A 22,347-nucleotide genomic window follows, 5' to 3' on the forward strand; every position below is an offset into this window, starting at 1 on the left:
CCTCGCGGTTATTTGCTAACTTTGGTATCGCATTATAAAAACATGTCGAGTAAGGTGTCATACGAATTGGAATACTAACCCCTCGCCAATTCTGGCGACGGGGTTAGCATTCCACCCTTCTAGAGGGACACGACATGTATGTAACTGTGAACCCCGGTTAAAGTTAACTCGAGCCTCAGCATCACAAAATGGATGCTGCCACCACAGACACAAGTCTGACCTCCTGCTGCTGGGAGTCCTTCCAGCGAGGGAGGCTTGGACAAAGGGTTTCCTGCCTTGGGAGGTGCTAGCACCACCCCAGACAGGATTTTGTGTATTAGGTAGGACAGGGCTCAAAGGAATGAGACATGCCTAGGGCACACAAGGTGCCCTGTGCATACACCGGTCAGAACCAGTTCCTGGGGCACTCCAGCCCCAGAGCTGGCGACAGACCGGACAAAGGGAAGGGGGTGTAACCACCCCCCTTCCTGGTCCCACCCAGAGGAGGGACCTAGTCGTAGTGCAGCCCCTTTTAGCAGAATAAAGGTAGGAGCTGGTCCCATTCCAAATCGGATTAATCTTGACTACTTCCACGAAGAAACTCTTGACCTTCGACCTCCTGATTCCAGAAGACTGAAGAATCTCCCCTATGGTCAGGGAGTGACCATCCTGCTTCGCAGGCACCATCAAGCTCCTGTGCGGTTTGCTGTAAGTCCTTCCATCCCGGAATCCGACGACCCAGCTCGACAAGACCCGGACCTCCAGACCTCTCTGACCTCTACCCACATCCACAGCACAGCTGGGACCCGTGGGTGCGACGAGCAACGTGGAGACGGCCATCTTGGGAAAACCTGCACAGCGCTTCCAGCACGACCGCCGAGGGATCCTCGAGTGAGTGCATTGGGGTTTGAGAAGCCCTACACCGACGCAGCTCCTGCACCAAAGACCAGCCCACCAGCATCCACGAGATCTGCGTGGGGCCCTTTTGCCTGGTTGCTGCTCTTCCTGTTGTCTGGTCACTCGCCAGCTGGCCTGTGACCTCTGAGACGACGACCCGAAGATTTCACGACTGCTGGTCAGGTGGAAGAAGGGTCGTTTCTCTCTGTAGCTGCGCGGACCAGGAGCTGCTCTTCACGACCAGGCTGGAGGCACGAGCTGTAACACGTAGTCTGCTGCTGTTGGCGGTGTTGGATCGTCGATCTGGTCAACAGGCCTTGGCAAGTGCAAGCCACGCGGTGGAACAAAGATGGCGTCTGGTGCGGACCAGGAGGGTCCGGGGTGCTTCTCTTTTACAAGGAAGCAAGGGCCAGTCTGGGGGACCAGACCAGCAGTGGTGAAATCTTCGGGTCGTCGTCTCAGAGGTCACTAGCCAGCCGGCAAGTGACCAGACAACAGGAAAAGCAGCAACCAGGCAAAAGGGCCCCACGCAGATCACGTGGATGCTGGGGGGCTGGTCTTTGATGCAAGAGCTGCGTCGGTGTGGGGCTTCTCAGACCCCAGTGCACGCACTCGAGGATCCCTTGGCGGTCGTGCTGGAAGCGCTGTGCAGGTTTTCCCAAGATGGCCGTCTCCAAGTTGCTCGTCGTACCCACTGGTCCCAGCTGTGCTGTGGATATGGGTAGAGGTCAGAAGAGTCTGGAGGTCCGGGTCTCGTCGAGCTGGGTTGTTGGGTTCCAGGAAGGAAGGACTTGCAGCAAACCTCACAGGAGCTTGATGGTGCCTGCAGAGCAGGATGGTCACTCCCAGACCATAGGGGAGATTCTTCAGTCTTCTGATAATCAGGAGGACGAAGGTCAAGAGTTCTTCGTGGAAGTTGTCAAGATTAATCTAATCTGGAATGGGACCAGCTCCTACCTTTATTCAGCTAAAGTTGGCTGCACTACAACTAGGTCCCTCCTCTGGGTGGGACCAGGAAGGGGGGTGGTTACACCCCTTCTCCTTTGTCCGGTCTTGCGCCAGCTCTGGGGCTGGAGTGCCCCAGGAACTGGTTTGGACCGGTGTATGCGCAGGGACACCTTGTGTGCCCCAGGCATGTCTCATTTATTTCAGACCTGTCCTACCTAATACACAAAATCCTGTCTGGGGTGGTGCTAGCACCTCCCAAGGCAGGAAACCCTTTGTCCGAGCCTCCCTCGCTGGAAGGACTCCCAGCAGCAGGAGGTCAGACTTGTGTCTGTGGTGGCAGCATCCATTTTGTGATGCTGAGGCTCGAGTTAACTTTAACCGGGATTCACAGTTACATACATGTCGTGTCCCTCTAGAAGGGTGGAATGCTACCCCCGTCGCCAGAATTGGCGAGGGGGTAGTATTCCAATTCGTATGACACCTTACTCGACATGTTTTGATAATGCTATACCAAAGCTAGCAATAACCGCGAGGATTATAATGCACTTTAGAGTATATGGTATAGCGTTATCATGGAAACAGCTAAAGGACTTGGTTCCGAAAGCTGCAGACAGGCTCAGCTAATGCTAGAGCACCATCTCACATAATCCCAAGCACTCTGCCTTCAGGATTGATAAGGCCTGCCATAGGAGTGACTGATAGGAGGATATGTGTCCATTTTAGGGTTAGATATAGGGATACTATATCTAAAGCAAAGGGTGATTACACCACCTTGCCCCAGCTGATTTAACAGCCAGTTGTGTCAGATTTGGATGGCCAGCCAGGGGTGGCATAATACATGCTGCAGCCCCTGGTAGGCCCTGGGTGAACCTATGCCCTGGGTACCTAAGGTACACTGTACAGGGGCTGATAAGGTGACTCAGTATCCAATTAGCTATGTACCTAGAGTACATGGAATCCATTTTACAGAGAGAGCAGTGGGCCTGGGGTCCTGAATAGCAGGGCCTCAGGTCAACTAAGTCGAAAAACCAGCAAAACACCAGGCAAAAAGTTGGGGGCAACCATAGTCAGATATCCACCTTCCTACAGAATGGACCTACCCGTCGACGACGAGGCTGAAGTAGTCTTCGACTTGGAGGAGAAGGACGACGCCATTGATGTGGAGATAGTTGTCGTCGACGTTGTCACAGCCATAACTGAAGAAGTCATGAGAGGCTTTTTGAAGGTAGTATCCTGAAGAGAAACCTTCTCAGCCATGGCCTTTGAACGAACCTCTGAAGACTTGGGCATCTTCTTTTGAGGTGGCTCCAAAGATGGTCCTGGGGATGACATTCTAGGCCTTTTGGGAGAGGAATGAGTACTTTTAATGGAACACTCACTCTCCCCTGAAGAGACTACCTGGTCCTTGTCCTTGTAGGAAGCCAGATATTTTTGTGCCCACAGGGAAGGTAGGAAATATGGGTGGCGCCCGGCTGATCTCACTGTTTTCAATGAGTATCTCGCCCTTGATTGTTAGAGCGTTTTCGGCCTCCTTGGTGAAAGAAACTAGCCGTTCCAGATTGTCGGTATGAGGATTGATAATTCTGCTGATATTGAGTCTGATATTGTCTGTTTTATGAGTAATAGTTTCCTCTAGAGGAGTATCCACAACCTCTAGCGCCTCTAAAAGATCCCCGCTTGTACTGCAGGGAACCCAGGGATCTTGCGGTATCTGTGTCAGTTTTGATTGCCTGGAGGGGTTCGTCGATATGTTTCCCAAACAAAGATTCGCCATCATAGGCCGTATCCAAGATCTTCAGTTGGACCTCAGGCCGAAAGGTGGTAGGCTTTAGCCAGCCCTGGTGTCTGAGAACTGCAGCCCCTCCTACCAGTTGTCTAAAATTTGTATTTGCAATGTTTAAAGGGCAGTCAATGGTTTCTGCAGCTGCATGCTCCCCTTCCATCAAGATCTTTCGCGCCTCCTGGCGCTTATCCTCTGGAATCAGGTCAATCAGACTAGCCATGCCTGATCACATTTGGCGATCATAACGTCCTTTGATCGCCAAAGAACTAGCTGCCCTGATTTAAGCAGCAGCCATGGTGGAATTTTTTTTACCAATGAGGTCCAAACGACGTCTCTCGGCTGTTTTTTTTTTATTTTTGCTGTGCAACCTGCGAAATGACCGAATTTGGCCGCGGGTGTCCAATAAGGCATGAAGGGCTACCGAAAGGAGCATGATATTTTTTGTCAATCCGCGTTAGTACGGCAGCGACAGAAGCAGGATTTTTCATTACCTTAATGCCCTCCTTCCATATGTAGTCTATAATAGGAATGGCCCTGGACACCTTCCTAGTTTCTTTAAAATCGTGGAGAAAGCACACCGACTGATCCACTGTCACTGATAGCTGAAACCTACTCGTAGCCCGCTGCATAAGATTGTGAAACCCACCTATGTCTTCTGGTGGTGAATCTGAAGGCTGTGGAGTTGGTGGAGATGGCATGGGGATAATATAAGAATCCCACGGATCCACAGGAGAATTATCTGGTAGCTTGCCTTCTTCTACTTCTTCATCTGAAGAAGTGTCTGGAGTCTGAGTGGGCAAAATAGGTTGCTGAGGTTCCGTGACCGGAGACCTAGGTGCAAGTATCTCAGGCTGAGGAATAAGGTCCGGAACTGCTGCAGGTTGAAGTGCAGAAACAACCTGCCCTGGTGGAAAGCGTTGTCTGTAGTCAGCCAACATGGCTTGTAAGTCCTCGATGAGACCCGGTGGTAGATGGCTGGACTCTGAAGCCCAAGACTGCCTCTGGCATGCTGTACGATGAGGAACCACGATGTCCTCTTGATAGTAATGCTTCGTGTATTCGTCATTCTCCTCATCATCATCATCATCATCTTGACACTTAATGTTCAATTCTGAAGAATGGGGAGTTATCCTAAATGCTCCTTCATTATCATCATCATAATCATCCTCCTCTTCATGAGCATAAGTCTCAAGGAGGTGAGATGGTGTAAGCGGTGAAATATAGGAGCATTCTTGCCTTTAATAAGATCTCAGTTGAAAAGCCTTTGAGGAAAAAGGCGTAGAAAATGCTTGAACTGTGACTGGAGGCTTTATAGCAGCAGTGCCCATTGACATCGGTGGCTCTTTAGACAATGGAGACATTGGAGATTGAATCGTCGCTATAGGGTTCTTGATGGCAGACGTCGTGGACGGGACCATCGTCGGCGGAATCTATGTTGACGGAACCATCGGCAACGGACTCGACGTCAACAGGACCGTCGTTGACTGACTCTATGTTGATGGGATAATCGTCGACAGGTTCACAGTCGACGGTCTCGACCTAGACAGGTCGTCGACTGACGCGTCGTCGACGGAACGGTCGTCGACGGGCTGGACTTCTGCGTTGACGGGACGGTCGTCGACGGCACCTTAGATGTCTTAGTCAACGATGGAGGCTTCGTCGACGACTGTTTAGACTTAGACGATGAGGCTGTCGTCGATGATAGTTTTCTTGGCCACAATGGAAATCCTAGTTGACAGGATAGGAGAGGTGATAGCTGTAGTGGAAATTGTCGCAGTCGACGAAGGAGCTGAAGACGCGACCGATATGGTAGTCATAGGAAAAGCTGAGGAGACAGAGCAGTTTTTACTCACAGTTTGAAGCTTTTTAGAGTCCTTAAGAGCTGAAGCCTCAGATAAAGATGATGGAGATCTCTGTGAAGATCCAGAAGCGGAGTGGGAGGTCTTGACATGTTTTCTCCCCTCACTTGAAGAGCCATCATGTGATCTTGCTCTTTTACTGGAGGTTGAGGCTCTGTCATCATCCTCAGCCGAAGAAGATTTGAGCCATAAAAGGACTCTGGCCTCCCTGTCCCTTAAGGTCTTAGAAGGGAAGGTGCGGCAGATTTAAAAAAATTGCCTCATGCTTAGGATAGAGGCAATAAAAACAGTCCTTATGTTGATCATCAACATGGACTCTTTTCTTGTAGCATGTTCTGCAAGGACTAAACAAGACCTTTTGACAGACATCCTGAGGAATGGAAAAAACGGAGTAGACACTCATGAAGACTCCCTTCCACACGACATGCGGTGAAAATCTGAGGAGACCTGGCTCTGCAGAGAGGGTTCTTGAAGGTGCTGTAAGCTGATTGGCTGGGACAAAATTCTTAGTCCTTTTGGCATAATGAGGTAGATAGGCTACTGCAGTTTAGGCCTCAGGCCTTTCTCTTGGGCCTTCTACAATAATTTACTTTTGTCACTGCTTTTTTATATACCCTGGGACTCCGGCCTCGGCGATGGGGAATGATTCAGGCATGTGAATCTATGAAAGATACCCCAATACTGGATAACTTGAAATATTCTTTAAAATTCACACATACTACTGACACTTAACTACCCACCTGTTTTAAGTAGAGATTCCAGTGCCTGACCTAGGAGCCCAGTACTGAATTACAAAAGTAACGAGAACATACTTTACCTGTAACCTGAATTTTCTCCCATTGGATAACATTGCGAGATTTTCACTGAAAAGCTTTTAAGTGTGCACTTTTGAAATACCTTTTTATTCCTTCCTATACCTTCCTTACTTCCTATATCTAAGGCCGCAACACTAGGCACTCCAAAGGAGCACCAGGAACCTGACAAGTTTACCCACTTGTCAGGGGTATGAAGCATTAATTAAGTTATACAAGACTATTTAAATAAAGAAAATTATTTCAGAACCCGAACATTAGATGGTAAAAGAATGCACAGCATGTGAACCTAGAATATGTTCAGGCAATAAAATCACAATACAGGTAACAGATGATAACCTACAAAATAATCCATGATCATTGTTCCTTTGTATAAAGCAACACCTACTTAGACTACATGACCGATATGGATAAAAGTACACCCTGCCTTCTTAGACTCAAGTCTTCAATTTGGTTTGATTTCTGATGGAGCAAAAAAAAAAAAAAAAAAAAACCACAAAACAGAATTTTACATGAAAAGGTCACATGAATAGAGTGAATGAAAATCAATTTATATTAATAGCTTGAGATCTGAAAAACTCTAGTAATTAAAGATGGAGAGCAGGAATGTTAGGTTGTGTCACTTTTAAGTATGGGTAAATTTTGCGGATCTGCAGTCCGCAAATTCGTGCGAAATCGCAAAAGAATCAGCGAATTTGCAGATTTCCCCACGAAATCGCAGAATTTTTTGCTATTTGCACCGGAGAACTTTCTACTGGCTAATCCAGTAAGTGCTACCTCGTTGGGTAAATGTATAGTGCTTTTCCTACACTGCAGCTGCGTAAAGGGCCAGAAGATTTGTCTCCACCGACCATGTGTGCCAGTAACTTTGCCACCGCGCCAAAAGGCGCAGAGGTCCCTTGAGTGAGCTGTCCATCATGGTTGGGAAAGGGCGGTAATACGTTTGATACCGCTAGTGTGTGGTGCGGGGCCAAACGTGCAGGGCTTCTATGCGTGTCAACATGCCTCTTGTGTATAAAGGGTCAGAAGCGAGCAGGGCAACAGGTGAGGAGAAAGCAGCCTCCTGGTCACAGGAACTACAAGGGGGTTGCGCTCGAGAAACTCAGGGATTCAAAGCCCTCCCTCGAGTATTACAGCTAATTTTCAACGGCAGAGACGGGGATAAAGCACACTTGCCCAGCCTTGACCGAGCTCACAATGTTTTGGGCTGATTAAAACGTTACTGAATTTGAGCTTCAACTCGGGCACCTGCTAAATCTGTAAGTGCTTCCTGTTGAGGTTTAATTTTTGTGTCAGGAGCCTCGTGCCAGAATGAATCCTGCCCTGCATAGTTATCCACGAAGATGCCACCGTTTTGTGCACTACCTCTACTCAACTGGAGTACTTTCTACTGACTAATCCAATAAGTGCTACCTCGTTGGGTAAATGTAAAGTGCTTTTCCTACACAGCAGCTGCGTAAAGGGCCAGAAGATTTGTCTCCACTGACCATGTGTGCCTGTAACTTTGCCACCGCGCCAAAAGGCGCTGAGGTCCTTTGAGTGAGCTGTCCATCATAGTTGGGAAAGGGCGGGAATACGTTTGATACCGCTAGTGTGTGGTGCAGGGCCAAATGAGCGGGGCTTCTATGCGTGTCAACATGCCTCTTGTGTATAAAGGGTCAGAGAGCGAGCAGGGCAGCAGGTGAGGAGAAAGCAGCCTCCTGGTCACAGGAAATACACGGGGGTTGCGCTCGAGAAACTCAGGAATTCAAAGACCTCCCTCGAGTATTACAGCTAATTTTCGACAGCAGATATGGGGTTAAAGCACACTTGCCCAGCCTCGACTGTGCTCACTAATGTTTTCGGCTTATTAAAACGTTACTGAATTAGAGCTTCAATTCGGGCACCTGCTTTATTTATATCTGTAAGTGCTTCCTGATGAGATTTAATTTTTGGCCCGCAGGAAGCACTTACAGAGTTAAGGCAGGTGCCCGGGTTGAAGCGAACTTTGTAACCATTTTAGAATGGCGCCGGCAAGCTGCCAGAGTTGCTTACTTGCAAGTTGCAACTCTGGCAGCTTGCCGGCGCCATTCTAAAATGGTTACAAAGTTAGCTTTCTTCAACTCGAGCACCTGCCTTAACTGAAATCCACCCGCGAGCAGATTTGGGGATTTTTCGGTAATTTTGCGAGATTCGCGGATCGCGAAATAGCCGAAAATCCGCGAGCAGAACGTATTTTCTGCCCATAGTTAGTGACTATGCACTTTTGATAGCCCCTTTCTGTTTTCCCAAAGGTGGACGCCACAAATCTGCTACTATAATCCTATATTTGAAGTTAGCAATGCGTGCTGACTGATGTGTATTGCAAAACAGCAATTCTACAATATCAACTTTCAAGTAAATAAAAATACCAGAGATCGAGCACAGCCAACAGAATATGAGGAGTGTACCAGCATATTATGCGCCTGTTATTTCTACATTGTGAAATAATTTGGGGGTACTTCCAGGAATAGTGCCTTTACCTGCATCTGTGCTCACACACTGAGTGGTTTGTTGACAGTGTGAACGGTTTTATCTCACCTGCTCTAGGATTTGGCTCTGTCTGGAGGGTGCTCCATCATCTTCGTCCTGCAGAGAACTCCTAGATGAACAGTCAACTTCTTTTTTTGGCCCCTCCTCTATTGGCATTTCAAACAGGTCCCGGATAGTTTGCTTAGAGAAGGAGAAAAAATGAAACTTTCAATATGTGCACTGTTCTCCTACTTAAAATTTTCACCTGGTGAAATATGTCTGGGAATTAACATAGCTCAAAGTGATCTTGGTGTGAAATCAGATCAAGCCGCACTTGAAAGATTAGTGGAATAAAAACTCGGATGAAAAGGTATTACTTGTAATGCCTTCATTATACTCCTAACTAGGGATATCTTTGTTAATGCATTAATAGACTAGAACAGATTTTGCAGTTATACTTACAAAGTAAAAATAAAATACTTTAACCAAAAAAACCTTGCGAGAAGCTGACGACGATCTGGGACTGTAGCGGGAATTCCATTCTCCTACAGAACTGTGCATAGAGATTCGGAACCTCAGTGAATTAGGATGGCCCAAAACTCACCTCAGTACCCAAAATCTGCTTACCGAGCTAGCTAGTGTCTCATTGGTCATAACAAACTCCCAATGTTTAGACAAACCAGAACATGAACTTAGAAACCTCAGGTATCGTGGAACACATGAACACGCTATATAATCATTTCAAACAGAACGTGGAGTAAATGAGGACACGTGCATATTTGAAATATTTATTTACTAATGCAGGGTTCTCAAACGCAGTATCTTATATAATACAAGCAAACATATTATAAGAAACAAAGTTATCACTTTAGTTACTAGTCCATAAAAAGCGAACGGTGACAGCATACTAAAATGCTAGAATGAATAGGAATTAACAACACCTATTTCTCACCCTCCCTATTCCTCCACTTTTTAAACCCAATTATTCGTGCATGGAAATACAAAATATATACAATGACAATTAACACAATGAAAATGAACGCTTACACACTTCAGACATTCTTGGCCGTTCATTCACCAAAAAACATTCATACTGACAAACAAACAATAATTGGTCTCGGTATCAAACGCATCGACCAACCTGGTCTCGGGTCATGTAAAACATCCTTTTCACAACGGCTGTTAGTGAATAACAAGAGATTTGGACACTCTATTGATTTGTATTGTGCAAATATTTTGACATTGGGAAAAACGAAAAGGACTTCTTCCCTGAGTTTAGATCTAAAATTCCACTGATACCGAGACCAATTATTGTTTGTCAGTATGAATGTTTTTTGGTTTTGAGGAATCAAAAAAAGAAGCATTAAAAATTCATATGTTGCAATTCTTTAAGCAGTTGTTTATGCTATATTCATAACAACTATTTCTTTCAGCTTGTCAGCTTTCAATTGAAGTTCTCAGCACTGGCGTCTGTTTTGTTTAATCATTAGAGACAGATTTTGGCAGCAGCTGCATTTGTGTTATGTCTAGGAAGGTGCGAAGATCAGACCTCACAACAACACTGTCAAGTTATCCTTGGAGGCTTCAGCACTCACTGTGCAGACAGTGTACCAAGCAAAGCTGATATCAGAGGAATACCATTATTTCTCAAGTAAATCACAACACTCTTCTAGGTTGAAAGCTTAAATAACAATTATGTGTCGTGTGGAAAATGAAGCAAAAAGGAAAAATGCTGTTTAAACATTTAATAAGCTCATGCTAACCTAACACAGTATATAGAAAAGAAGTAGCTATATTGAATATGCTACTTACCAGTATGCATCTGTTCTTGGCATGTAGGGCTGCTGACATTCATATCTGTGCATAGATCGCCACCTAGTGTTGGGTCCGGATGATCGCACATTGTTGTCCTGAAAGAGTCTTCGAAGTATTACGAGATAGGTGGCTCCTCCCCTGGACTACAGTGCGCATGGGCATCGACTCCATCCTCAGATTGTTTTTAGCCATTGTGGCAAAGAAGGAGTGAAAGTCTGTGAATGATGACCATGCTAGAAGTATGCGTGAATGCTGCAGCCGCTACAGGCGCCGGGGAGGAGGGCGGGCGATATGAATGTCAGCAGCCCTACATGCCAAGAACAGATGCATACTGGTAAGTAGCATATTCGGTTCGAGGCATGTGGGCTGCTGAATTCATATCTGTGCATAGAATACATAGCAGTCCCTCCATTAACGGCGGCCGCCCGTGCCAGCTGCAGCAGTTTGGAAAAGTGTTTTTAGAACAGCCTGCCCTACAGCTGCCTGCTGTTTGGAGTGCACATCAACACAGTAATGTTTTGTAGATGTGTGTGTGGTAGACCATGTGGCTGCTCTACATATGTCTTCCAAAGGAATATTTCCAAGGAAAGCCATGGAGGCCCCCAACTTTCAGGTGGAGTGGGCCTGTGGTGGAATGGTGAGAGTGCGCTTGGCTTTCTGATAGCAGATCTGAATACATTTAACGATCCACCTGGCTATACCAGCCTTGAAAATGGGGTTACCTTTGTGTTGTGGCGCAAAGGCAACAAAGAGTTGTTTAGTCTTCCTAAAATCCGTGGTCCTATCAATGTAATACATTAGGGCCCTTTTGACGTCAAGCGTGTGGAGCATTCTCTCCGCCAGTGACTCTGGATTTTGGAAGAACACAGGTAGTTCTATAGTCTGGTTGATATGGAACTGAGACACTACCTTAGGAAGGAATTTAGGGTTAGTGCGAAGCACCACCCTGTTAGAATGAATTTGAATAAATGGCTCTTGGATAGTTAGTGCCTAGAGTTCACTAACTCGTCGTAGCGACGTAATCGCTATAACGAAAGCCACTTTCCATGTCAAGAATTGAATCTCACAGGAATGCAGTGGTTCAAAAGGGGGACCCATCAGCCTGGTGAGGACCACATTGAGGTTCCACTCCGGAGCTGGTGGCGTCTGCGGAGGAATGACTAGTTTGAGTCCTTCCAGAAAGGCTTTAATGGCAGGCACCCTGAAAAGTGAGAGGTGCTGTCTGTTTTGGAGATAAGCAGCCATTGCGGATAAATGTATGCGAATGGAAGCATAGACCAGATTATATTTGTACAGATATAAGAGATAACAAATGATGTTCTGAATAGACGCATCTAGCGGGTTAATGTTGTGGCCTGCTCAATAAATGACAAACCGCTTCCACTTCGCCGCATAGCATGCTCTGGTGGTGGGCTTCCTTGCCTCCCGGATGATGTCCATACAGTCAGGAGGTAAGTTGAGGTAGCCAAACTCTAAGACCTCAGGAGCCAGATCGCCAGGTTGAGCTGTTGCGGATCTGGATGCTGAATGTCGCCATGGCTCTTTGTCAAAAGCCTGGGTGTGAGGCGCAGCCTTTGATGCGGTACCACGGACAGTTCCAGAAACGTGGTGTACCATGGTTGGCGAGCCCACGTCGGAGCAACCAGGATGAGAGTTATCGAGTGCTGCTTCAGCTTGCGTGCCACCAGCGGTATTAGAGGTGCTGGGGGAAAAGCGTACGCAAATTTGCCTGACCAGTTCATCCATATCGCATTGCCTTGCGACTTTGGGTGTGGAAACCTGGCGGCAAAGCTTTGGCATTTTGCGTTCTACTTTGTGGCAAACAGGTCTATCTCTGGATGACCCCACCTTTGGAAGTACGGGTGGAGTACCGATGGATGTATCTCCCACTCGTGCATTTGGTGGCTGTACCTGCTGAGCAGGTCCGCCATCTGATTGTCTTTGCCTGGGAGGTGTTCTGCCATGAGGAAGATGTTTCTCTGAATGGCCCACTTCCACATGCTCTGAGCCAGATGAGACAACTGTGGAGAGTGTGTTCCTCCCTGCTTCTGAATGTAGTACATGGCCGTCATGTTGTCCGTCCGGATCAACACGACCTTGTTGCACAGATGTACTTTGAAGGCTTTTAGTGCCATGAAGATCGCCATCAGTTCTAGAACATTGATGTGCATCTTCCTTTGCTGTGGTGTCCATAGTCCCTGCACAGTGTAATGGAGTACATAGGCTCCCCATCCCTGGAGAGAAGCGTCCGTCGTCAGGATGATCTGTGGCACAGGCTCTTGGAATGGTCGTCCCTTGCAAAGGTTTTGTGGATTCCACCAATGCAGAGAGTTGTATGCCCGACCGCTCACCAACACTAGGTCTTTCAACTGTCCGTGAGCCTGAGTCCACCGACGTGCTAAGCACTCCTGAAGCAGACGCATATGTAGTCTCACGTGCGGGACTATGGAGATGCAGGATGCCATCATGCCTATCAACTGCATGAACACTCGCGCTGGAAGCGAGTGTTAAGGTCTGAATCTTTGTATCAGCGATTGAATGCTGTTGACCCTCACTGAATTTGGCTGTGCTGTGGCTGCCAGAGTGTTTAACGTCGCACCCAGATACTGCCGTATGTGGGCGGGTTGCAGGTGGGACTTTGGGTAATTCAGTGAGAATCCCAGATCGTGAAGAAGGTGAATGGTGTGGGACATGTGGGCATCACACTGCTGGGCTGACTTTGCCTGGATGAGCCAGTCGTCCAGATAAGGGTATACGTGAATGTGTTGTCTCCCTAGGTGCGCCGCCACCGTCGCCAGGCACTTTGTAAACACTCTGGGTGCCGTGGTGACCCCGAAAGGCAAAACCTTGAACTGGTAATGTTGGTTTTGGATGGTGAACCGGAGGTATTTTTTTGTGTGACGGGTGCAACGGAATGTGAAAATACGCATCCTTTAGATCTAAAGTTGCGAGAAAATCCCCCTGACTGAGCCACGGGAGTACTTGCTGCAGGGTCAGCATGTGAAAGTGCTCCGATAGAATGTACTGATTGAGGGGTCTGAGGTCCAGTATGTGTCTGAGGGACCCGTCCTTTTTTGGTATCAAGAAGTACAGTGAGTAAACTCCTGTGCCTCTTTCTTCCACAGGCACGAGCTCGATTGCCCCTTTTTGCAGCATGACGAGGATCTCCTGCTGCAATAAGTGCAAATGCTCGGCGGACATAGGATGGTGTCTTGGGGGTATGGTGGGTGGAGTGGATGTTAACTCCAGACAATAACCGTACTGTATAAGCTGTGTGACCCACCTGTCTGTGGTGATGGATTTCCAGACTGTTGAAGTCTCCCCCCGACCGGTATTGCGTGGTCGGGGGGCAGTGACAAGGTGTCACTGTTTGTTAGTGGCAGAGGATCTGGAGTTGTTGTTTCCACGACCCCTGCCTTTGGCGCTGTTTCCCCGATATCCACCTCGACTTTGTTTGGTGTATGTGGACTGCGTGTTGCCTTTATAGTACTGCGTGGTTTGGGAGAGCTTGCCTCTGGAAACACCTCTAGTGCTTGAGCGACGAAAAGAACCACCCCTGAATTGCTGGGACTGCAAGGCCCCCATGGACTTAGCAGTTTCAGTGTCCTTTTTTATCTTTTCCAAGGTGGTGTCCACCTCTGGGCCAAACAGATGATCAGGGTTTACTGTCTGATTAAGAATGGTGGTCTGTATCTCTGGCTTAAATCCCGAGATTCTGAGCCAGGCATGCCGTCTCAGCATGACGCTAGTGTTGATATATCAGCCGCTTCCAGTGCACATTTAATAGAAACATTGGATATTAGCTTCCCCTCTTGGATGAGCATCTCAGCAGCCTCTTTGTATTCGTCTGGCAGGTGCTGCAACAGGGTCTCCAGTGTGTCATAGTGTGCCCTGTCATACCTCGCTAGAAGTGCTTGTGTATTTGAAATGTGCCAGATATTGGTCGCTTGAGCTGCCACCCTTTTCCCTGATGCCTCAAACACCTTAGATTCTTTATCTGGGGGAGGAGCATCACCCGTTGTTTGAGAATTAGCCCGCTTCCGGGCATTATAAACAACAAGAGAGTCCAAAGGCAACTGTCCCTTGATGTACGTAGGGTCAGTAGGCGCTGGTTTATACTTCTTCTCAATTCTAGGGTTTATCACCCTGGCTCTGGTAGGCTCTTTAAAGATCTCCCCAGCATGTTTTAAGACACCCTTCAACATAGGCAGAGTCTTGACAGTTCTCTCTGAGACGGAAAAGGTGTCAAAAAGAAAGTCCACTTCAATGGGGTCAGCATGGAGCTGGACGTCATGATTTTTAGCCGCCCTTTCAATGAGGGCATTAAACGCCACTGAATCCTCTGTAGGCGACGTTTTTACAGCATAGAGTTGGGGGTAGAGTGAGGATCACCTGGGTCAGCACCAGCTGCCCAGGGTTCATTGGTATCATCTGGCTCAGTGTAGACAGGATAGCTTTACTCATCATCATCATCACCTTCCCCAGCGTCCACATCTGAATAGATGTGTGAGACATCATGGCCATGTGGAGAAAGTGGTTCCACAAAAACAGGAGTTGAAGTGGAATCCTTCTTTTTCTTTAAAGGAATTTTATAGGACTCCATTGGCTGTTCCGGGGCAATTTTCCGTTTATGGAGGGAAAGTCTGCCTGTTTCGGCATCGAGAAAGTGTTCTTGTTGTTCTTCCAACTAAGATTGTCGATGCTTTAAGGTTGGGACCACTGTCGTCGACTTCGGCACCGAGGGCACCTTCTCGGGCACGCTGGCGCCCATCCTAGGGGTGAAAGCCTTCGGTGCCACTTTCGGCGGCAACGTGAAGTGAATGGGCGTCAACGCTTTTTGAGGTTTCTCGACCGGCTTTGGAGATGGAGGATCTTTCGGGCAGACAGTCGAGGCCTTCTTCTTGATGCGCTTTAGGGAGTCCGCCACCTGCTTGGAGAAAGCGGCGGACGGCCGCGCCGAGTCGACGGGATCCTTCGAGGCACCACTAAACGTGGACTCGTGGGTTGTGCCGCTATTGGCCTGGTCATGTTGACGCGGAGTCTCGAGAACCTTCGGATAACCGAGTCCCTTGATGTACGTAGGGTCAGTAGGCGCTGGTTTATACTTCTTCTCAATTCTAGGGTTTATCACCCTGGCTCTGGTAGGCTCTTTAAAGATCTCCCCAGCATGTTTTAAGACACCCTTCAACATAGGCAGAGTCTTGACAGTTCTCTCTGAGACGGAAAAGGTGTCAAAAAGAAAGTCCACTTCAATGGGGTCAGCATGGAGCTGGACGTCATGATTTTTAGCCGCCCTTTCAATGAGGGCATTAAACGCCGCTGAATCCTCTGTAGGCGACGTTTTTACAGCATAGAGTTGGGGGTAGAGTGAGGATCACCTGGGTCAGCACCAGCTGCCCAGGGTTCATTGGTATCATCTGGCTCAGTGTAGACAGGATAGCTTTACTCATCATCATCATCACCTTCCCCAGCGTCCACATCTGAATAGATGTGTGAGACATCATGGCCATGTGGAGAAAGTGGTTCCACAAAAACAGGAGTTGAAGTGGAATCCTTCTTTTTCTTTAAAGGAATTTTATAGGACTCCATTGGCTGTTCCGGGGCAATTTTCCGTTTATGGAGGGAAAGTCTGCCTGTTTCGGCATCGAGAAAGTGTTCTTGTTGTTCTTCCAACTAAGATTGTCGATGCTTTAAGGTTGGGACCACTGTCGTCGACTTCGGCACCGAGGGCACCTTCTCGGGCACGCTGGCGCCCATCCTAGGGGTGAAAGCCTTCGGTGCCACTTTCGGCGGCAACGTGAAGTGAATGGGCGTCAACGCTTTTTGAGGTTTCTCGACCGGCTTTGGAGATGGAGGATCTTTCGGGCAGACAGTTGAGGCCTTCTTCTTGATGCGCTTTAGGGAGTCCGCCACCTGCTTGGAGAAAGCGGCGGACGGCCGCGCCGAGTCGACGGGATCCTTCGAGGCACCACTAAACGTGGACTCGTGGGTTGTGCCGCTATTGGCCTGGTCATGTTGACGCGGAGTCTCGAGAACCTTCGGATAACCGAGTCCCTTGTTTGTGTCGACCACCTTCGGCGCCGATTTACTCGGTTCGACCACCTTAACCTTTGTCTTCGGCGTGGCAGACTTCGTCTCGACGCCCTTGACCTGTGTCTTCGGATCGACAACACCCTTCTGCTTCGTCGGTGCCGACGGCTCCGAGGCCTTCGATCTGACCAAAGTAATGCGCACTTTCGGTTTCGAGGGGGGCACCAGTGCTTTCGCTTGCGTCGAGACCGTTGGTTTTACTTTCGGTTTCGATTTTGCAGGGTGCGGCTCAATAGTAATGTCCGTAGCCGAGCCCGAAGGCGGGGCCGTAGAACCCATTGTAAGATCTTGGGTAAGGCCTAGTGGCGATCCCTCGACCTGAGCCTTTTGAAGCGTTTCAGCCCCAATGTCAGTTTGAGTTAGCTCTTCGCTCGAGCTATCCTCCATGGCCCCAAAGGCCCCATCGTCGTCTCCTCCTTCGTCGACGACTTCTTCCGCTTCGAACATTTCAGCGTCCGCGTCGTAGTAATAGTCGACCTCCGACGCGGGATTCGACAGGTTTTCACCAACTTCCCGGTCAGCTCCCTCATCATCCCCGGCATCGAAGATGTCCACAGGCGCCAGTGCAGTCTGCTGGGCCTCCTGGCGCGCAGCGCATCGATGCTCAAGCGTCATCTTGGATCAAAAACGGGAACAAGCCATGCAACTGGCTTCATCATGATCCGGCGACAGACACTTGTTGCACACCGGGTGGACGTCGATGTGGGGATACTTGGAGTAGCACATGGGACGTATCTTGAACGGGCTCCGTTCCATGATGATCAGTCGATAGGGTCTGTGGGTCGACTGGGCCTTCTGCGTCGAAAGCATGCGGTTCTCTGGAATCCGGCTCGGAACCGAGCTGGAAGAATCAGGCACCAAACGCAAGGCTATACCAACGAAAAAACTAAAGGCCTTTTGGCCTTAAGAAAGTTTATCTCGATTCCGACTACAGTGAACCAATATACATCCGAACCCAATGGCGGAAAAAAACTATCTGAGGATGGAGTCGATGCCCATGCGCACTGTAGTCCAGGGGAGGAGCCACCTATCTTGTGATACTTCGAAGACTCTTCCAGGACAACAATGTGCGATCATCCGGACCCAACACTAGGCGGCGATCTATGCACAGATATGAATTCAGCAGCCCACATGCCTCGAACGACACCCCCCCCCAATGATCCGAGCACGGTCAAAAATGAGGTAAGGTAAGACCAGAATAGGGGCATAACATGAAAGCAGAGTTCAATAATAATGAGCTAAGGTAATTTTCAAAAGCAGATGTGATAGCCTTAGAGCGGCCAAAGTAAAAAGTTCTAGACTTTTCTCAATTCAAGGCCCACTTTTATTCAAGTCAATAGGCCTGGGGTGTAGAAAAAATTGTATGCAAAAAGCACCCCCTAAAAAAATATGCAATCAGGAACGTGCTATTAGTAAAAGCACCGAAGGCTTCTCAGGATAGGACTGAATATGCAAAATATGCAGCTACCGCCTCCAGCATGAAATCACCGTCATCATCCGAAAACAGTTCAGCCATCCAATTAAGTAGTGGGAAAAAACATACGTGCTCCTCAAGCACTGGATCCTCTAGCATCATCAGAGGACAACTCGGTGGGTTCTCAAGAAAGCTCTGTGCTAAGAACTCATGCGCTGCTGCGAGTACATCCCAATGACCCATTAGTCCATGCATCGCTGCCAAGGCCATAATCCTTTCGCCAGAACAAATCAACTCGTGAGCAACTACGGGACTCATCAGATGATTAAAATAGACGTCAGGAGACACCGTCTTGCAGAGACACAAATCAAGGGCCGAGTCCAAATCGCAGCTCAGGCAATGAAACACAGGCTGGACACATGTGAAATAGGAAAACCGAAACGATAATCCAAATGCCGTGCTCAGAGTCGCAAGCGGCAGTGCGCCATAGTAATCAAGCATCCGGTTGCGAAACAGTGACAGGAGGGGCTGACTTCTAACGCAGGACGGGCATCCATGTTTAATAAAACAAAATATGACCATACGCTTGCAGCCAACGCTAGCAAAACAGGGAAGCCCCCAAACAGGCTTGAAAATATAGAATTAAAAAAGGCAGGGATGACTCCAAATATTTTCTCGAAGGAAGTCACAAGACCACTGCTAACTATTTTAAAAAAGTGAGCGAGGCCAGAAGAGGAGGAGGCATTAAAGATTTGATGAACCAGCTTGCTGAAATGTAAAGGCAAATCAGTATTTAAAAGCGCCTGCACCTCTGTGCGCGTGTTAGCTATGTGAAGGACAAATGTTTCTCGGGCCGAACTCAGGGCCACCTCTTTTTGAGACAAAAGGGCTCTTATTCTACTCATACCATTGAACTCGGCCTTCAAGGTTGGGATGCGCGGCCAGATGGAAACATCTGAATTCCCATGTGTAGGAGGATACAGAACGTTTTTGCAACAGACCACACGTTCTGATACTGTTACCACATAAGCAATACCTTTAATTAACCCACAACATTCTTCGTTATTCAACAGTAAATAACTACAGTTTGCCAGTAATGTGAAAGTTGGAACGATTGCGGGAACCGGAGTACCTTTCAAAACACAGGCTAAATTCGGCCGATCCTGATTACAAGAACCGAGCAACTGGATGTGTCTGCATATCAATGAATGATCAGGTGTCTCTGTGCATTCCTCCCCCTTAAGATAAACTTCTTTCTTGTCTTTCAGGCACCTATAAGTGAATGGAAGCGACCATGCCTCATGGAGAAACGAGCTACCTAATGGTTCATATCTCCCTATCGCAATATATTGCATACAATTTGTAAATTTGTATAAGGCAAATGGTAATGTGATTAATCCGTGGATAAGCCATGTTGCAGCAGTGGCCTCAGCTACAGAGAAAGGTAAAGATTCCAACCTCTCATTGTGTAACATGGAAAAGGATGCATCACGCATTGAAAGCATGCGCTGCTTGTCTGTCAAATTAAAAGGGGCAAAGAGGGAGGACACGTTCATGTAATTCCAAGGCACCCTACCAGCCTTAAGCGTCTGCAGGGTCCCGCAAATTGCATAATGGAACGCAATTGATTTTGACCATGGTATAACACAGACACTTCATCATGTACAATATCAACAACAGAAGATACAATATAATTCAACGTGTAAATGCGTGAAGAAAGCATGTTAATAGTATTATCCACAACAGCAAGCACCTTTTCCGAATTAGCTTGATCAATTGCTCTAAAGCGTTTAGCAGCCTCAACCTGTGAAGTTTTCCAGATTTCATTGTAAATCGCATAAATCCATCTTTTAGATCTACCACTAGCCGGGCCTTTTATGAAATCATTTAAATCCACATTATCAGTCAGCTTGGATAGATGTAATTTAACCGCAGCTAATGTAGAATGTTGAAGCCAATTCTGACACAATTTGCCTACTGAGTAAGTGGTGACAGAATGGTCAGTATCAAAAAGGGGATCAGGCCTGACTTGTGTAAATCCTTCAGTTAAACCCAGAAAGCGACGTTGGCAAGAATCAGAGCTTCTGTGCCACATCAGCCAATCCTTCGGATCCAAACTGGATACATTAAAGGATGAATTGTGCAAAAGTGTCTGCAATTCGCGAATGGAAAACTGTGTTATATTATTCCAACCAGAATATTCTTCCAAATCGGGGATAGTAGGTGTATTTTAATTTTTTAGAAGTAGCCAATCCAAAGCATGTTGTCTGGAAAATGGTAGAATTTAAAAACAACATATGATTTGGGATGAGACATGCACGGTGCAAAGCCTCAACGCCTTGTACCTGCTAACTTTGAGAACCCCAAACTGATTTAAGGTCAATGGTTTCCTTCAATAGCTCGTAGCCCTCTATAGCCAATTTGTCTAGAAAGGACTTAGAATACAACAATTTAGTATCGGTAAGTCTAACTTTGGACATGGACTTTTGTGTCATTTTAAAATAAAAGGACTCAGGATTTGATTGATTAAAGTCGGCAAAATAAGTGTACTTTTTCAAAAATATATTAGAGCTGCCTTGTAATGGTGCTGGGCAATGTTCCCACTGTGTGTAATTAACAGTACCCCTTCTGGAACTCGTTTTATGCAGATAATGGTTACCAAAATGTTGAAAGCAAAATAATTCACCATAATTAGCAGATTCTAAATATAAATCTTCAGCATCAAAGGCAGCATAATATTTCAAATCAGAGAATAATGATTCTTCAGCTTGAATATCCCAATCATCAGAACGTATGTTTTGTTTCACCACATCCATGTTCACTGATCATGAGAGAACAGATTTTAAACAATTGTCAGAACCAGTTGTTGCATCAGCATCTTGTTGACTCAGATCTGACCTCTCCCCAAGAATTGGGAAAGAAGGCAGACAGATGGGTCAGAACAAGAGTTAAGCAGAACCAGGGCCAGAACCAGGGTGGTCAGAAGAAAGCAGACCAGAAGGGTAAAGATTCTAAAGGTGAACAAAATGACCAGAAGTCTTCGACAGGTCCCCAACAACCCAAAGAGGGTGGGGGTCAGGCTTCCCAGAAAAAGAAGAATCAAGAAGGCCAATCAAAAAGGTGGTGCCAATACTGTAAAAGTAAAACTCACTGGTTTAGTGAGTGCACCAAGAAAGGAGGGCAGACTCCTTCTACTGCAGCCCCTAAGGCACCTGTGCCCCCTAGTACAGCCAGCAGTAGTAGTGCACCTCCCAAGGGACTAGTTGGGTTAACCTTCGGTTCTGAGGGGTATGACAACTTAGTTGGCACACTCACTCAGGCTGTCCTTGTCTGTACAGGGGATATGGATATATCCCCTGATGTCAGTCCCAATACTTTGGGCAAATACAGGCAGACACCTTTAATAAATGGAAGAATGGCTCAGGCCTATAGGGACACTTGTGCCAGTGTCACAATGGTGACACCGAACTTTGTGGACCCTGGACAAATCATGCCAGGTACAGATTTCCTGGTGACCAATGCAAGCAATGTCACTACCAGTCATAGTATGGCAATTGTTGCTTTCTCCTGGGGAGGGGTAAATGGCCAAAAGAAGGTTGTAGTTAGTTCAGACCTCCCAGTGGATTGTTTGTTGGGCAATGATTTGGAGTCATCACAATGGTCAGAAGTGGAGCAGAGGACTCACATGGAGATGTTAGGCTTGCCAGCACATGTGCTTGCTGTGACTAGGTCACAGGCCAGAAAATGCCCCACTGAACAGGTGCTGGATCCTGGAACAATGGACCAGACACCTTCCAAGAAGAAGAGCAGTAGGGTTAAGGCATTGCCTCCCCCCTTGCCCCAGGTTGAGGATCAAGTCTCAGAGGAGGCTGACCTACAGGAATTGAGGGAAACTGAGCCTAAAGAATTTGAACTTGATCAAGTTGAATTTCTGGGCTCAGGGGGACCCTCAAGAGAAGACCTGGGGAAGGACCAATTAGACTGCCCTTCCCTTGAACCCCTCAGACAGCAGGCAGCTGCTGAGGCTGCTGGGAACGCCACAGGTACCCACAAGGTGTACTGGGATGATGGACTCCTGTACACTGAGGCAAGAGACCCCAAGCCTGGCATGGCCAGGAGGCTGGTTATCCCCTTGTCTCAGAGAGGTTTCCTTCTTACCTTGGCCCGTGAGATTCCCTTAGCAGGTCACTTAGGCCAGACAAAGACTTGGGACAGACTTGTCTCACACTTTCACTGGCCTCACATTAATGAGGATACCAA

The 22,347-nt window shown here is 47.5% G+C and overlaps 1 protein-coding gene across 1 annotated transcript in view; it reads right to left on the minus strand.

The window, feature by feature from the left end:
- Positions 1 to 3,957: 3,957 nt before the first annotated feature.
- Positions 3,958 to 22,347, minus strand: part of LOC147659043 (uncharacterized) — a gene marked incomplete at its 5' end in the record, with an annotated part of 502,472 nt that continues 484,082 nt past the window's right edge. Inside the window, 2 exons of the mRNA XM_086952017.1 lie at positions 3,958 to 4,794; positions 8,838 to 8,969. Of these exons, the coding sequence (XP_086808143.1) occupies positions 3,958 to 4,794; positions 8,838 to 8,969 (969 nt within the window). The remainder of the gene's footprint in view (positions 4,795 to 8,837; positions 8,970 to 22,347) is intronic.

This window comes from Lissotriton vulgaris, unplaced genomic scaffold, assembly GCF_964263255.1.
Source record: "Lissotriton vulgaris unplaced genomic scaffold, aLisVul1.2 SCAFFOLD_1670, whole genome shotgun sequence".
NCBI lineage: Eukaryota > Metazoa > Chordata > Amphibia > Caudata > Salamandridae > Lissotriton > Lissotriton vulgaris.